The sequence below is a fragment of the Uloborus diversus genome, chromosome 3 (genome assembly GCF_026930045.1).
Source record: "Uloborus diversus isolate 005 chromosome 3, Udiv.v.3.1, whole genome shotgun sequence".
NCBI classification, from domain to species: domain Eukaryota; kingdom Metazoa; phylum Arthropoda; class Arachnida; order Araneae; family Uloboridae; genus Uloborus; species Uloborus diversus.
Genome location: NC_072733.1, coordinates 68,187,823 through 68,205,861, shown reverse-complemented (window position 1 = coordinate 68,205,861; position 18,039 = coordinate 68,187,823). Strand labels below are relative to the sequence as shown.

At 31.3% G+C, this 18,039-nt stretch overlaps 1 protein-coding gene across 1 annotated transcript in view; it reads left to right on the top strand.

Annotated features, from left to right (window-relative positions):
• The window catches only part of LOC129219203 (tripeptidyl-peptidase 2-like), a 299,058-nt gene that overhangs the window by 172,019 nt on the left and 109,000 nt on the right, over positions 1 to 18,039 (top strand). The window contains exons 19-20 of the mRNA XM_054853529.1: positions 7,346 to 7,462; positions 13,439 to 13,539. Of these exons, the coding sequence (XP_054709504.1) occupies positions 7,346 to 7,462; positions 13,439 to 13,539 (218 nt within the window). The remainder of the gene's footprint in view (positions 1 to 7,345; positions 7,463 to 13,438; positions 13,540 to 18,039) is intronic.

Below are 18,039 nucleotides of genomic sequence, written 5' to 3'. Positions count from 1 at the left end.
CTGTAAATAAAATCCAACTTCAGTAAATGGTATAAACAAGTATGAGGGATTTCAACAATACTCAAATCAATCTTCATGTTCCAAAAGAACATCTTTCCAAAAAATATTTGACACTCTAACAAGAATTATTCTAAAATGTTTCAAAAATTTTAAGTCCCTAACTCTCATGGCGAAATCCTAAAAGCCATCTCCTCAGTGCAGGACGTCGCTTCAACAGCAAACGACCCTCTAAAAAATACGACTATCGTCAGTCGAAAATGAGAAACGCAAGCAGAAGAGTGATTTCCCTCTCATTCCATCTGCTTATATCTTACCCCGCACTCAATGTACGTCACTACGGATATGCTTACTTAAGAGCTCAATCTGGATGTTTCCAGAACATTCGATTTGCTGCGGAGCTATCGGGAGATTACATCACACCTCCGCTCGTGCTCTGAGGTCACATCCTTCTTCCTGATGAAACACGTTGTTCGAAGTCGTTCCGAAGTTTACACGTTGATTCTCCGATACGCGATTTGAAACAAGCGTCCTTCAAGGGACAAGATTAACTGCCTTTTCATCATTAAAGAAATACAAGTGAGTAAAAACATTTACACTTAGTTTACACTTAGCTTTTAAAATGAATTCTTGAGAATATTTCTCAAATAGACATTTTGTGGCTATCACTTTTCCTCTCGGCGATAAGCGATGCCGAAGGTCGTTGATTTGCTCCTAGGAAACCAATGCTTTAGGTAGTAGTTTATAGGAGGCCCCGACTTCAAATGGTTATTAAAAATTAAGAGTTCGTATATAATTAGTTAGATATTAAAATAATTCATCGTATAGTAATTAAAATCGGTGTTTATTTTCTAATTGGGTGTTTTGTTTAGTTGATTTTTGTACTGGAATTGTAAAATAAATTTGATTTATACATTTGTGTAGGAAATCGTATGTAAGTGTAATCAGTTATTTTTTACTTTTTAGTTCCTAGGTGTTTTTTAAAGTCGGTTCTTTTTTTTAATTTGAAAATAACTTCGAAATTATTAGAAAAGTCGGTCATCCCTGGCTTTTATGTGTGTGGCTGTTTTTTTTTTTTTTTTTTTTTTTGATGTGGTTAGTGAAATATAAAATGTCTTTAAAAGAAATTATTGAACTGATTTTGTTGTTTATTTATGGAAAGGTAGTTAAGGGACTGAAAATCCCACCTACTTGTATTTTCTTGCAGTCAAAGATAATGTGATATGTACTTTTCTTGTTTAATTACTAAAAAAATATGTAACACTGGTTGTATCCATGCCCTAATGCCTGTGCTAAGAATTTAAGGAATTTTCCTTAAATGCATTAAAATCCCTCCATCCTGCATACACCTTTGAAAAAAAAAAAAAAAAGTTCCTTTGCAATATAAAATATTTCTCCAAAAAAATAAAAAGCAAACTACATTAACAGTTGATTTAAAATGTCAAATAATCCACCAACTCCATTGTTTATCGCCTATCTCGCCAAGTGACCAAGCTACCAATATTACCTAAAGTATATTATCGTTGCTTACTTAAAACATAAGTTTATTAGTGTACTAAATTGTGCAAGTTTACTTATGGCTGTTTTGCCGATATTTTTCAATCTCCTTTTTGGCCATTGCTGCTTCTATACCACACTCACAAAGTCTCTACTTGAAATACAGGCTTACACCAGTTGCCACTTGGTGGCGTTTTTGCTCCTGCCTTCTCATTGGATGAGTTGGGGGGGGGGGCGTTTTTGCTGCGTTGCAATGATAGCCACTAACAGCGAATCAGGTTCGTACACGTGCTATTGAGCTCGTATATAAGATCGCAGGCTAGTAGGTGAAATAGTTCTTGGATGGCTGTCTAGAATAGCAGTTGTGTGTAGTATTATAGTATTCTTGTCATGTAGTATTAGTGGTGCATATTAGTCTTTAGCTGCTGTTCGGCTGTGGTATAAGTGATGGAGTGGTATAGGTGATATGGTTAATTAGTTTAAATTTCTTCGGTTATTTTTATTTATTTATTAAATGACAATTTAAATGTTTACCCTAGGGCCCAGTCATTTTTTTGCATACTCTTAAACAATTTTTAACTTGTTACAATTTTTTAACCTTTAATAAATGTTTTATTGATTTTAAAAAGGATTTATGTGTCATATTCAACAGTCTACATGTATTCATTTAGTATACATTTTTGAAAAATGTTAGGTATGCTAACAACCAAAACCCAGCCGATTAGAGAGCGAAGCAAACTCCAATCAATTAGCGATCTGCTCTTATTAAGGTAAGATAAGATAAGATAGGTAAGATAAGATTTATTAACAAAACAAAATACACATACATAACAGTAAGCAAAATAAAGTAAAGTTAAAAAACGTACAAATTATAAAACATAAATTACAAACGTCATAAGAAAACATTAAGAAAATCTTGACAATAGTTCAACATGAGTTAGTAGTAAATTCAACACTAAAGAGCGCCAAAAGCACTGTCCGCAGTGTTTTTTAATTGGTTTAGTATGGAGTACAAACACAAATATGTATTAACAGTAATATTTACAAATTAATTTTACACCAGTAATAAAAATTTTACACAGAACAATTATTGGACTGTTTGACTCTAGAAAAAAAAAAAAAACAATAACTCGCATTGAAACATTCAATAGTATAAAAAATACAATACAAAATCCCCCCCCCCCCCCCGGTTGGCAAGTCAGTATATTTTATCAGCTAAAAGTTAATTATTGTTATAGAATGTTGTTATTTTGTATATATTCATTGACCCTTTGTTTATATTTTTTGAAGTTCTTCTCATTCCTAACATCTTCCGTTAGTTCATTAAACAGCCGCCGTGCCAAGTAAAAGAATTGCTTTTTAATAATCGTTTTATTTGGTTTTATAACTTTATATTGTTTACCTGAAAATCGAGTATTATATTGTTTTTCATTAATTTCAAACCAGTTATTGTTGTTATGCAAAAAATACAATATTCTCTGTGCATATATTTCTCTGATATTATAGATTTTCTCTGACTTTTGTAAAATAGTATCGTTTTTATTAAGTTCTTGTTTAGATCCATAAATTATTTTCAAAATTTGTGCATAAGTTCTATTTAAATTGGTAAGATTTGTTTCATAATCACCTCCCCATGCACAAATACCATACGTAATTATTGAGTTTATCCAAGCATAAAATAAACATCTAAGAAACTTTTTCCCAACTATATTTCTCAATAGATAAAGCCAATGTATTCTACCCTTTAATTTCTTCACAAGTTTATCAGTATGGCATTTCCATTTTAAATTTTCACTAAAAGTTATACCTAAATAATTTATATTTTCGACTCTTTCTATGGTAGGGCAGTTACAGTTATTTGTGCAGTCACATGTTGGTCCGTGATATTTTATGCTTAAATCAATTTTATTAATTCCTTTCTTTTTTAAATCAAACTTATATATTTTGTTTTATTTATATTAAGAGATAACATATTGTCAGTTAACCATTTATTTATAGCAGTTATTAACTAAACTGTATAGACAAAAACTCCACTGTCTCCCCTTTTCTTCTGAGAAAATGAATGTAATTAAGAAACACATATTTAGAACCAATGGAAAATCCTGTCCCCCGAAAAAAAAAAAAGAATTTAACTCAAATATTCAACGCAATTTACATAAAATGATAATTCGCTCCACATAAAAAAATGTTTTAAATTAAAATTCACATTAGAAATACAAAATGAAAATCCTGCTCCCCCTTAGGCAAAATAATTTATCTGAAATATGCAATGCAATTTATATAAAATCAGAAGCAAAGAAATATTTATCTTTATATAAGGATTATGAGCAATCTAGAACAGCTGGCAGATGGCAGAACTTTTTCCTACTTAATTGACACTTATTTTTATATGGGTCCTTCCATGTCAAGTGATCCAAAATTTGAGAAATTATTTCGATCACCTTTTTGTATCTCTTTGAAACTTGGCGCATCAATTGTACTCTTCCAGGTAATCAAAAGTCCAAATTTTTAGACTTTTGTCTCTTTTATTTTTTTTATTTATGAGACTTTTTTTAGAAAAACCCTTTATTTTTCATGGATGCTTGAACATAAAATGGATGATAACTCAACACTAAATATAGATTTAAAAAATTTGGTAAAAAGCATTTTAAAGTAAATTAGTTGCTGTTTAATATGATATACAACATGACTTATTTTATAAAAAATTTCATTTAAAAAAATGAAATTTAATATTTAAATTTCTCAGAAAACGTATGATTTTTTTTAAAAAAAAATTCTTAATTAAATTCAATTCTTTGTGTGTATTTTATCTTTGTTTGTGCAAAATTTCGAGTTAGAATCTCAATGGGATCATATTTTTATGAATTTTTGAATAAAATTTGGCTTAAGAAATAATGATGTTTTTCAGATTCTATTTAGTTAAATATGGGGTTCTCTTACTGGCAATGGTCTAGTGAGTTGTAAGTAACCATAGCTATGATTGAAATGAGCTAGCATGAGCTTGTAGATTGGTAAGGGCCCCCCCCCCCCTGCAGTACCACCTTTTTGCAGATAGGATTATCCCATATTTAACTAAATAAAATCCGAAAAATATCATTATTGCTTAAGTCAAATTTTATTCAAAAATTGAAAAAAATATGGTCCTATTGAGATCCCAACTAGAAATTTTGCACAAACAAAGATAAAATACACAAAAATTTTTGAGAATTTTTTTAAAAAAAATTCATTATACATAGGGTTGCCAAACTTGGAGGAACAACTTGAGGAGCATCTGTGGTGATTTTGAGGAGCAGTTTAAAAGTTTGCGGAGCAGTTGTATGAAAAATCAATGAAAACAACTAAAACCTCTTATTTAAAATTGTTTTTGAGCTTTCATAATCGTTTTAAGCACTAGTAAGAAACAATCATTTTTAAATTAATAAAACAGCCTTAAACAATGCTTCAACCGTTGACTATAAGCATCTTTAACTTTTCATATTTACATGTTTGTCATGATAAAATAGCAAAATATAGCTTGAAAACGTTCGGGAGGGAAATGTGGATCAAAATAAATTCTTTGCAGAGCCCTGGAATTCGGCAAATTTTTTAAGAACAACTTCGCAAAATTCAGAGCAGTTGGCAACCTTGTATTCATTTTCTGAGAAATTTAAATTTAATATTTTAATGCAAATTTTTATGAAAGTAGTCACGTTGCATATCATATTAAACAGCAACTTATGTACTATAAAATGCTTTTTACCAAATCTTTCTATCTCATTTTGGGGTCGAGTTATTGTCCATTTTATGTTCAAGCATCCATGAAAAAAAGAGGGTTTTTCTAAAAATCATACTTTGATTTTTAGAAAATACCTCTTTTTTTCATAATTTCAAAAATAAAAAAAAAATAAAAGATAAAAATCTAAAAATCTGGGCTTTTAATTACCTCAAAGGGTACAATTGATGAGCCACATTCCAAAGAAATACAAAAAGGTGAAGGAAAAAATTTCGGATCATTTGACATGGACCCATATGGTTTTTATTTCACACTATAATAATTCTCACAATATCTTTAAAATTATAACCTATGTGTTATTCTGATGTGTTAGCAGTGGCAAACCTAAAAGGTCCAGGGCCCCTGGCGAACTTTAGGAATAACCCCTCCCCATTATTTCATTGAAGTTCAATAAAGTCAATAACATTAGCAATTCATTATGTAACATTAAAATAATGTCTATTCTTGAACCCAATACCATACATTTTTCAGTTCTATTTATAGCAACGCATTTTGTTCCAAAAGGGGCTTCACTCTTGATTTTTTTTGAACACCAAAAGAATATGTGAACAATAAAGATAATTTTATCTTTTACAAAAACAAACAAAAAAGAACTTTAAAATAAAAATTAAAACATTACAAAGGTTCTATTATGCTTAGAAAATTAAAACACGAATAAAAATTTAAACTTTACTTGGGGCCCTATTTCAAGCAGAGCCATCACGAGAGCAAAAACATTGATATGTGTGCATAGAAAAAAGAGGTGGCTCCTTGACCCCTCATTTTTTCAACTGGGTATTCAGCTTCTTATTTAGAAGGGAGGATGGAGTCATTACTAGATTTACATCTAATTTTTTACTGTATGAACCTAATGGTAAGTTAAATATTAACTCAGAAACAATTAGTCTGGAGGTTTCTCCTTGCAAAAATTTTCAAATTTGTAGTTTTAAAAACAGTTTTAGATGATCTTTAAAAACGTTAGGTGCTGAGAGCCCTCCCACGGCAATGTTTCAAAATTGAAACTCTAAAAACGCAATTGGACATTATCATAACCATTTTAAGAAAAGGGGGCTCCTGGGGGTTTGCCTTCGGAAAATTTTCAAAATTGTATTTTAAAAACTGCAGTTTGGACGCTTTTAGGCAAGGTTGGAGTAGGAGAAATTCAAGGCTGTCTCCGGAAATTCCTCAAAATTGATGTTGAAGCTCCAAAAACCTAACTTCAGCCAATCTTCGGTGGGAAGGGCTTTTTGGGGTCTTTCCTTCTAAAAATTATTGAAATTAGAGCCAAAATGGAAGACAGTCTGTAATGATGTTGTCAAGAGAAGGACACTCCTCTTGACAACAGAAGATGGAGAGGAGGAGAGACTCTCCCACAGAAAAATGTTTTAAGTTGTTACTTTAGAAACCCAGTTTCGAACGGTCTTTGGTGTTGTTCGTGGGAGAAGTTTTCCCCTCCATTTAAATTTTAATAGATAATGTATTGTGCATATTTATCTTATTTCTTCGATGTTTTAAAAAATTTCTTTTCCTATCTAGAGTTCAAATGCCGCCCCCTTCCCAAAAATGAGGGATCATGCGGGATGGAAACCCGCAATCACCCTTCCAGATTAGCCACTGCTGAGAAGAAGCATTAATCTGACCTAGGAAGTGTGCCATACATGCAAAATTCTCCATTTTTTGAACATTAGGGATCGTTAGTTATTGCCTTTTAGCTTTACATTTACTAATTTTTCTGTGAAAAAGTCATTTAACTATTTTACTTTAAAATCATAATGTTTTTTTTTTTTTTTTTTTTTGAAATAATCTTGCCAAATTGCTGCCCTTCTTGCTGTTCCACCCTGGCAAAAGCCACTCCTGCCAACCCCTAGGTATGCCGGTAAATTTCATTAAAATCCTTTCAGTAGTTTTAGGTTGAAAGAGTAAGAAACATCCATCAAAATATAGAAACTTTCACATTTATAATGATTGAAAGGTTCTAACTGCGTTCATGTTTCTGATGTGCTCTGTTAATATAGTAATATTTTTTCTTCTCATCGACGTAAATTAAGTACTATGCAAAAATTTTTCAAGTATGTATATTTTCTTCTCCTTTCTTTGTAGGAAAAACTTGTTTTAGAAGTTGTTCTGGTACCATGGTGGACTTCATTAGAATCTGTTGTAATTAACTACAATATTTCTTTTCGTGGTCTTATGCCTGATTCATCATCTGTTGTCATGGTGAATATCTTTTGCTGCTTCTATTTCAATTAATGTAAAGATAATCTTAAAATTTTGGTTTGCAATAATTATAATGCATTCGGTTTTCAAAAATGTTGCTGTTATGAAATGCTTGCTTTTACTTATTTTTATATGTTATCTTCTGCAGACTTGAAGGTACAGCAACTTATCAAATACCCTTTTATGGCTTTACACACATATGGGGATGTCATAGAACCCAGAAAAGAAATTTTATATGAAATTAATGCTTTTTAAGAGCTAAAGTAATACAGTCGTCCCTCACTACTTCGTGCTTCGACTTTCGCGGCTTCACTACATCGCGGTTTTTTCTAGTTTTTTTTTTCTTCCAAATATAGTAATTAGCCTTTTTTATGTGCTCGTGTAAACTTTTTTTCTACAAAAGAATAACGAAGTATATAGCTTTTAAGTAAGGTGTGAGGGGATAGTTGTACTAGTTGAGGGATTGGAGGTATAAAATCGTCGAAGAAAGTGTAGGGAATCGCTATCTCACTTTAACCGTTAAGCACTAACTGGAAAGTATAAATCACTATATTATTACTAGGGGATAAATACAACTGTAAATGGTGTTCAACAATGTACTAACTTTTTAAGTTGTATACTTAAATGTAGAGGAAGAACAGGGGTACCTACGGTCACTAATGGGCAGTTGATTCATCATCGAACAAGCTGAGGTTTTTTCATAGATTAGTAGTATTGTGTAAGAACTGCATGTGTGGGTAGTTTATATCCCAATAATTAACAATGTGATATCTATTATGTCTAACATATCTAATTTTCTCATATTTTGTGCAATATATTAAGTAATACAAACGTAATGGTGGCTAATGGTGCTTTTTCACGTCTAAGTGCTCTAACTATGATAAAAACCTATTTAAATTGCCATAAGTACGTTTTATGTGCTCTAATTAGAAAAATATATATGGAATCCTACTTCGCGGAAATTCAGTTATTGCTGTAAAGTCTGGAACGAATTAACTGCGATAAACGAGGGTTGACTGTACATATTTAAGTGTAAGACTTCAGATCTCAATGATGTGAAACATAAAAAAATATCACAAATATTAGAACTCAAAATTGTTTTTAAATAACCTTTAACCCCTTGACATCCAGGATGTGCAATGCTTAAATCCTGATTTTATTGTAGACAATTATCAGGCCTATGTCCTATTTTGCTCATATCAGAGCTGTTGTTTTTAATTTTTTAATGAGGTTATCTCTTCTCAGAGAGGTATGGCCAGTCGGAACTTGAGTTTATTGAACACTTGTATAGAGTTGGTGAATATGTGCATATTCGAAACAGAAAAGGCTTACATGTTTGGTCTTTAAATAGTGCTCATGCTAAATCATTGCATTTAGCATGAGCACAAACATGTTAAATGCAATCGATACTGTTTTTAATTAGTATTAATGGTAGATTTATATCTTAATTGAAATAAATCATACAATCATTTCTTAATTAAGCTTATCTGAAATGCATTGAAAAATAAAGAGATGTTATTAAGATTATTTTTTGCAGTCTAACTAAATAGGGTTCAATCATTTTTTGCAACATTAAAAAATAAGGCAACCCAGAAACTAGAAATTTTTATTCAGAGCGAAAAACATTTTTTAGTTAGCCCACAAAGTAGGAATTGAGAATTTTCTGATTGTTTCTAAAATTAGCAAAAAAAGTTTAAAAAAAAATAAAAATACATCGAAAATAAAAGAAAGAAACTTTTAAATGCTGGAATTTTCTATGCTGTTAATTCATGCTGTTTAGATCTGAGGTGTCTGCTTATGTGGATTTCTCTATAAATCACTGCATAGTTCCTACAAATGTAAGTTTTATTGTCTGCAAACTGATAGGCAGAACATTCTAAAATAGAAAAACCTGCCAACTTTTCAGTTTTTTGGCTCTTTGTATTGGTTTTATGCTTTTGTTTCAATTTCTTCCTTTTTTCATTAGATTTTAATTTTAATATGACATTTTCATAATTTATGGAGATTTTCATTTTTAAAAGGAAAATTGTTCAAGTTAGATTTTGTTTCCTCCAGGGTTGCCACGCACCTGGCAAATATGGAAAACCTGGAATTGTCAGGGAAAATGAAAATCACCTAAAATGGTCAGGGAATTGTCGGGGAAAGTCAAAAATTATTGAAATTTCTGGAAATGTCGGGGAATTCCTTCTCAATTTTTGCATCTGATAGGTGAAACTGTAGCGCAAAAAAATGTGAAAGTCCGATAAATGTCGCATTCCAGATAAGCAAATTTTCCTGATTGTTGAGAGGAAGAAAATTCAAGCTCATTTTTAAGTACTAAATGTAATAAGACTACAAAAAAAAAAAAATACATAGGAAAATTATAAAGCTCTGATTTATATAATTACATTTTATTTTGCTTCTTTTGAAAAAAAAAAAAAAAATCAAGCCATGCTTAGCTGGAAATTACTAGTATTTTCCTAAAGTATTTGTGGTCTTACTAGTATTTTAATAGCCTTCATTCTATTTTTTTCTTTCTTTTTCATGAAATGATTGATCATTAAAGTTTTAAATCTCAAAATTTTAATTTAAGGTTAAAACTTGTTCTTTAAGAAACATGCCAACGTTGAAAGTAACTTCGCCGAAAATTGCTTAGTATGTTTGAGATTTCAGTCCTTATGCATCCTTCAAACTTTTCCATTACTTCAATGGTTAGAAGTTTTTTTAAATTAATTCTGGATTATAATAACTTAATTTTTATTTTTGCAAACTTTAATTGTATTGAGTCAATTAGCAATTACATATTTTTTGTAAAAATACTGAATTGTAAAGAAATGAGCATTTAATTGTTTAGTTCTTCATTTGCTTTTAAAGCTAAGGATTTGTAAAAAATCTTTTTAAAATAAAAATTAAAGTTCATTTTAGAAGAATAGTGTAATAATTTTCTATATTCTTATGTATTAAGAATATAAATTTTAAATTAAATCATCATTGCAGATAATATTTAGCATACATTTTTATTTTTGAAACAGAATGAACTATGATTTTTATGCATCCTTGCTTGCCAAAAAAAGATGTTATGATTTTATCCCTTTATCACAATGCTGATAATTTTTTCACATGTTTATGTTGCAGTTGAAAATAGTGGCGATGTCGATGTTTTAGAAACATCCATTGTGGTTTTTGTTAAGGTATCGGTGTTTTAATTTTGAACATCTTTTTTTTAACTGCAATGTTTTTTAAAAATATGTCACACCACTTGTTGGAGCAGGGGTGCCTCCCCTCCCTTGGAGCAAGGGCTCGCCCCTCCCCAATGCCACGAGTACCCCCCAAAAGAGAAGAATACCCTTAACCCCCCTCCCTAGAAATTTCAATGGCGCAGTCTGCGCCGTGACCCCCTCCCCCTAGGTGAGCACCCCTGTGTTGGAGTGTAGTATCATCAAGGGCATGTTGGTCAAAAATTTGAAAGAAAAGTCTTTTAGCATTATGGACTGACGGAATGCTGTTATTCATGCTGCAAGGAGGGAGGGAGACTTAAATCAAATGAGATTTCTTACAATACTCTCAGTTATGCTAGAATGGTTCCTAGCACATTGCATCTTGCAATGTGAAAAAAGTGAAAAGTAAGAAAAAGTGTAAAAAAATGTGCTATAGAAAAGTTTTGAGCAAAATAAAATGTTTGCATTGAAATGGAAACAAACTTTTGCACACAATTGCAGAGATTAAAAAAAAAGTATTAATTGGAAAAATCAGGTCTTTCAAAGAATTTGTAATTAAATTTTAAGTTTGTCTTAACTTAACCCAAATTTTGATAACAATTATTGATAATATTTTAAAGCATTAATTCGTTAATAAAGTTGGTTTATTTACAGTAAAAATTATATTATATCAATATTAAATAATATAAGTTTACATTCATTATCCTGGAATTTTTTCTAAAATGGACTGAAAAACCTGGAAATGTCAGGGAATTTAATTCTGGAACTTCTGTGGCAACCCTGTCCTCGTTTTGGATTCAAAATTACCTGCAACCCCCCCCCCCCGATCTAAAAAAAATGTGTTTTAAATAAATGCTCATTCTTCTACTTATATATTTACCTTTTTCTTTCTATAGTTAAATGTTGGACATAGCATATTATACCACTTGCATGCTATTTTACAAGGATTTTTCTTTTACAAATTTTAGATGATATTTAATTTATTTATTAAATTAGTTTATTTTCTGACAGAGATATTTGAAGTTTTTTCCTCAGCTAAGGTGCTTTAACGTCGCCCTTCTTTCTGTTTTGAAACTTTGATCCAATCTCTCGTTTTTTTTGTTTCATAAGGTTGGCAGGTCTGTAGATAGAGCTGCTGCTGATGCTAAAGATGTGAAATGTGCAAATTAAGTTGGAATATATGATATTACATTAGTTTGATACAAATATATATACCGTCAATTTGCGATAACTCAAATCTAAAGGGATCGAAGGAAAACTTTGACTTATCAGAAGTTTGACTAACGCTAGTTTCAGTTTTCAATATTTTAATATTAAAAACCACCAAATATTTTAATTAATATACACACATAACAGACAAAATTACAGAACTTGAACGTTTTTAAGCACAATATGCAGTTTAATCAAAAATATTGAGAGAAAAAAAAATCAAAAGCATGATCATGATTTTGATACTACTGGAAATTCTTGAATAGAGCTGATTCAACTTCAGGAAAGGTGCTCAGCTTCACTCATTTCAAATTTGGATTCGTGGATTCTACTGCTTTAGAGGTTTCTCTTTTTCTTTTAATATCGTTGAGAAAGTATTTGCTTAGACATTATTTTAATAGTAAAGAAAATTTACTCTGTCTCTCAGAAACTTATGAGCAAATGATCAAACTAAAGAATGAAGGGGAACGCATGTTAAGGGGGGGGGGGATCAGCCTTTGAATAAAGATACAAACAGTTGACTTGACAAATTGACAGCTTAAAAGCAGATCCCTAGTCCAGCAACATCTCGAAGTGTAAACAGTACAGTACAGCAAAAGAACACAAGCTAACTCGTTTCCACACATGTAACTCCTTTATCGCACATAGGCTCAACAGGTGTTCTTGGTTTAGAGTTCTATTGTGCAGGAATTGCAAGTGAAGGTGAATTTTAATTTTTCTCTCATGGTCACTTTTCTTTCTTTCTTTTTTCCCCCACTCTTTCGAAATAAATTTCGAGTCATTGAAAAAACTTCAAGTTAAAGGAAGTTAACTTTGAGATATTAAGAATAATTAGCGTGGAATTAAAGACAAAGGGATCGGGACTTGATAAAAACTTCGAGTTATGGTGATATTCAAGTTATCGAACTTGGAGTTATCGCGAATTAACTGTATATATTTTCTTCTTTATAAATTTGCCACTGTAAACTTTTATGTATATGGATTACATTTTGGAATTTCATACGACAATTATTTTCAATAATGTTACTCCGTTAAAAGGAAAAAAAAAAAACTCTTTCAAAAAATAAGGGTGTTAACCCTTTTGAAAAGTTCTAAGCATGATCTCTGTGTGATATTTATAAACGTAATGAAACTTATTAACATCCAAAATTAACTTAAAATGGACGTTAAAAATATCTCAAAAAACACAATAATAAAAATTTTAAAATTCCATGACCTCCAGATTTATTATACCTATCGAATAAAAATTTAAATTTTGGGATTATTAACAGATTTTCATATGTACCCTTAGTAATTCTTTCAGATTTGCCATTGTATAAAAGAGATCAATAAAGTTTTAAATGTGTGAAATATTTAACATTTCTGTAGATATGATTGAAACTCATTTGTTACATTATGCTTAACTTTTCATTTAATTTGAATATTTATTTGTAAAATTAGTAAGTTTTTGACCTCAATATTATTTCCAGCACAAAAATATATGTAACATACTTGATACTTTGCTTTCATGAGCATTTTTATCTATTAAGTGTTTTAAATCCTCACTTGTCATTCTTTAAAAAAAAAATAGCATGGCGCTGATGGAATTCATCGCGTAGATGTCCATTCTTCTTTAATATATGAAGACATGAGTCCAACAGCTGTACTGAAATCACATGTTGTTGTTTTAAGGTAATAAACTCTTTGCTAATTAAGAATTAAAATTTTGAGTTTAATGCTTTGAAGCAAGAAACTTTTTCTCCCCTTTCTGCTTGCACATATAATGTTCTTATAATTGAAAGCATGAACCATGTAATTCATATGTTTCAAAAAAACATTTATTGTAATAACACCATACTATGATTAGATTTTTTTATTTTGTTTGTTAAATTCAGTGTGTTTTTGATGCTGAATCTGGAAATGATCTTTATTTTATTATCCCCATCACTCAAGGGTGCTGTGTACAGAATGCCATTGCCATTAGCAGTGATACCTGACACTCTTATTACTGTCTCTTATGAAGCAGAGTGATTATTTCACCTTACAAGAAAAAAGACTTATTTTACAAGAATCTGTTATTTGAAAATTAAAATAGTTAGTAGTAAAAACATTAGATTAAAATCAATCCAGGGTGGGAAAAGCATTGTTTTAAATATTTAATACGTGAAAATTCAAAAAACACATTCAAAACTGACAAAATTATACAAAAAGAAAAAACATATTATAATTAGGAAAGCAAAGCAAATGCAAGAAACATTGCTAATCTGAAATTGACTAAAAAACATAACCATTTATATGCAGGCAAAATAAAAATACTAGGGGAGTGTGGCCCAAAGCTTGTCGGCCTTTGCATGCCCCCCCTTCCCCCCATGGTGTGTAAGTGGTGATGCATACATATGTCCTGTTTACATGAACATCCCCAAGTTTTAATCAGTCCCAACGAAGCAGCAGTGAAGCAACATGACGTAACCAGGCTTAAAATAAAAAAAGTATGCATTTTTTTTTAATGAAGTTTTGTAACTTGTGAATAGTCTAAAACTAGCTAATTTTTTTTATTGTCAATAATATTACGGTATTCTGATACCATCCACCTACAAACAACGATAGTCATTTCGTTTGTCTCTTTTTTAAATTTAAGGTTATAATTATTGAAATGAAAAAAGGGGCCTTTCGGGCAAAGCGTGTATAGGATTTAATCGTATATTTATTTATGCTTTCTTTACTCGTTTGCTGATTTAGATTTTCTCTTTCAATAGGATAAATATAACTTTAAAAATTTATTTTTAGGATGGCAATTGTGTATTAATTTAATCAGTTATTTCTTTGTGTTTTATAAACAAATGTGCTGACTTTAAATCGGATAAGTACAATTTTTTTATGTATATATTTTTTATAATGGCAGGTATTTAGTCAATTAATTTAATCATTTATAACTTCATATTTGATTGGCTAATGTATCAAATCACAATTAGTTAAGCTTACCCGCTTTGGGCTCCCTGGTAGGGCAAAGCGGGTTTTTCAAATGTTTGCAAAGTTTGATAATAAATAAATATTGGGTTTGAAATAATACAAAAATCACTTTTTATTTTGAAGTTCAAGAGCCTTGCTAGGAAATAAAACTAAAATTGTTGCGATAAAAATACAAAACTACAATTTTGCTGCGAAAACCTACCAACTTTGGGCCACCCTCCCCTATATATTCACTAATTAAGGCCTCCCAATATTTTGTTCAAATAAGACTTTTTATACCTACATTATTTATTATTATGAGAATAAATACTTAGCATAAGAAGAACTATGCACATCAAACTATGCACGACAAAATGTCGCCCCTCCCTGAAAAAAATATAATCATCCGGCATATAACGTCCTCCACCACTGCTCCCTGGAATGCAAATTGTGTTTATAAGTCTTTAGCGAACTCAATGAATCGGAATAGAATTTCACGGCGCGGGTAAATCCCTCCCTCACTTTTCTTTTTTTTTGAGAATTAAGGATTGTTTTAGTTTCCCCTCTAAGCTCTTTTTCTAGTGAGACATTTTTTTATTTTTATTTATAAAAACATTTTTCTACTTTTCTTCTATAATCATTTTTTTTTTTTAAATCTTTTAAAAAAAATATCCTTTTTAAAAATAAATTAGTCAAAATGCCGCCTCCCCCCCCCCCCCTAGCTGCTGCGCCCCTGACGAGAGCCACTCCTGCCAACCCCTAGTTACGCTACTGCCAGAAGGTAAACTGTTAAGTTCTGCTGGTCACATATTACATGCAATGAAACTAAGAAAAAGGTTTTTTTTTTTTTTTTTTTTCAAGATCCTATGTTTGGGGCTTCAAAAAAGTTTCTTGACTGGCTCTTTTGTTGTTTTTTTTAGCCACAATTTGTATTTATTGAATTTACTGGCAGTGACATTCTTCAGCATGTGACTTAATATGCTTTGTTTTATTCTTCACCAATGAAGATTACCTGAGAAGCATAATATTTTTATTTCAGATCTACTTACCACTTTTTTGTTTAAAAGGTCTGATTTAGCTTTACAGAATTTTGTGAAAGGTCTATTTTGATTGCTCCAAATTTTGTTGAAGGGTTATTTATTTACTTATTTTTTTATTTATTTTATTTATTTATTTTTTTTTTTTTTTTAATTGAAAAATGGGTTTCAGGTAAAAATTGTCTTCTTTCCCTAGGTCAATTTGTTTACTGGTTTTTGCTTTAAAAAAAATTAACTTACAAAGTAGCGATGCACCAATAAGCAAATTGGCCGATTAATGATCATGATGATTAATTTTAATATACTATCAGTTTCTCTACCATTTTTTCTTTTATAATTTACACTTTAGAAATAGGAAATAGTTGACTTCTGAGAGTCAATTTATTTTCTCTACTTTCCTCATTTTCTCAAAATAATTTCAAAATTTCATTAAGCCGCTTTTCATGCTGTTGCCACACAATTATAGTATTTATATAAAAATTCAAAAGACATGAAAATTTAAAAATAGGAGGCAGCCTGTGGTCAACTGGCTAGTTTAAGAGCACTTTTACTTTTCATTTGTTTTTTAATTTTTAGTAGACTTTTAATCCAAAACTGATTCTTTATAAAAATTGTAAGGTTATCTATCGAAAAGCACTATGCTAAAGGAGAACAGTATCAACACATGAAAAATGTTGCCACTTGTTGTTGTTACATATACCACTTGAGAACCCAAATAGCAATGCTACTCGATTTTAAGGCAGAGGGGGTACGGCTTCCATGTAATCAAGTGCCTATTTCTAGGTGGAAGTCCGATTTGGCTCAGACAACACGATAGATGGCAGCACCATCTATGGACAATAGGGCTGGGCAATATCAGAATTTTAATACCGCGATATATGGCTCTCCAAATATCGATATATTTTGGTCGTTAAATTCAATATTATATGGTGGGGGGGGGGGGTTGCAAAGCATGTACAATATGCAATGCCTATTACATAAGTTAGTATATGCAACAAAGAAAAGCCATAGGCCATCTTGGTGAATAAATATTTTAGCAATTCATTCATATAATAATAGCTACAGCAAGAATGCTCATGTGTGTGTGTGTGTGCGGGGGGGGGGGGGGACATGAGGTCGATTGTACCACAGAAGCTTTTTGAGAAATTACTTTAGAAGAATTTAAGTCTTTTTATTGGTGGGTCGCAATTCTTGACGGAAAAGGGGGCTTGGTAAAATTGAGGGATACCATTGCAGTTGGGGGAATTTGCACCCCTACTTACATCATCTGCACATTGAGATATGCAACAGAGAAACGCCACTGGAGATCTTGAAAAGAAAATATTCCATTGATTTATTTGAATATTAATAGCTAAAGCAGGCGTGACTATTTGGGGGGGGGGGGGGGGTCTTGATGCTGAGTATACAAATGAGATTATCAGAGAAGTTTTTTGAAAGGAGTTTAGTGACGTCAATAGAAAGTCACATTTTGGGGGAAGTGCAATAAATTTGAGAGTGCTATTGCACTTAGGGGGGGGGGAGCAATTATAGCTATATCATCTGTTTATTAACATCTGCAATTGAAAAAAGCCATCAAACATCGTGGAAGGTAAATATTTCAGCAATTTAAGCGAAGAATAATGGCAAAAGCAATATATAAGTCGTAATAGCCCTTGTAGGGGAGGGTGGGATCATGAGGCAGACAATGCCATTGAGATTTTTTGATAATTTTTCGGAAGGATTTTAATTTCTTTAATAGATGGAGGAGTTTTTTTTATATGGGGGGGGTGATAAAACTGAGGGGAGCCACCAACACTTGGGGCGGGAAATGGGCACCCCTTGCTCCATCATATACATTATAAGATCTGCAACACAGAAAAGTCATTGAACATCTTGATAAGCAAATATTCCAGCATTTTAGTTGAATGATAATAGCTAGAGCAGGGTACACATTCGGTGACCTGGGAGGGGGGGGGGGGTGAAGTTAACTATTCCATTGAAACTATCAGAGAACTTATTAAAAAGATTTTAGTCTTTTAGGTAAAAATTATTGTTTTTTTTGGGGGGAGGGATGTTTTGTAAAACTAAAAATGAGGGGGGGCCCCATTGCCGTTATTGGGGATTGGCAGCCGGATCATTATTATCTATATATTGAATCAGCAATAGAGAAAAGCCTACGGAAATCTTGAAATGTAAATATTCCAACTATTATTCTAATAATAGCTAA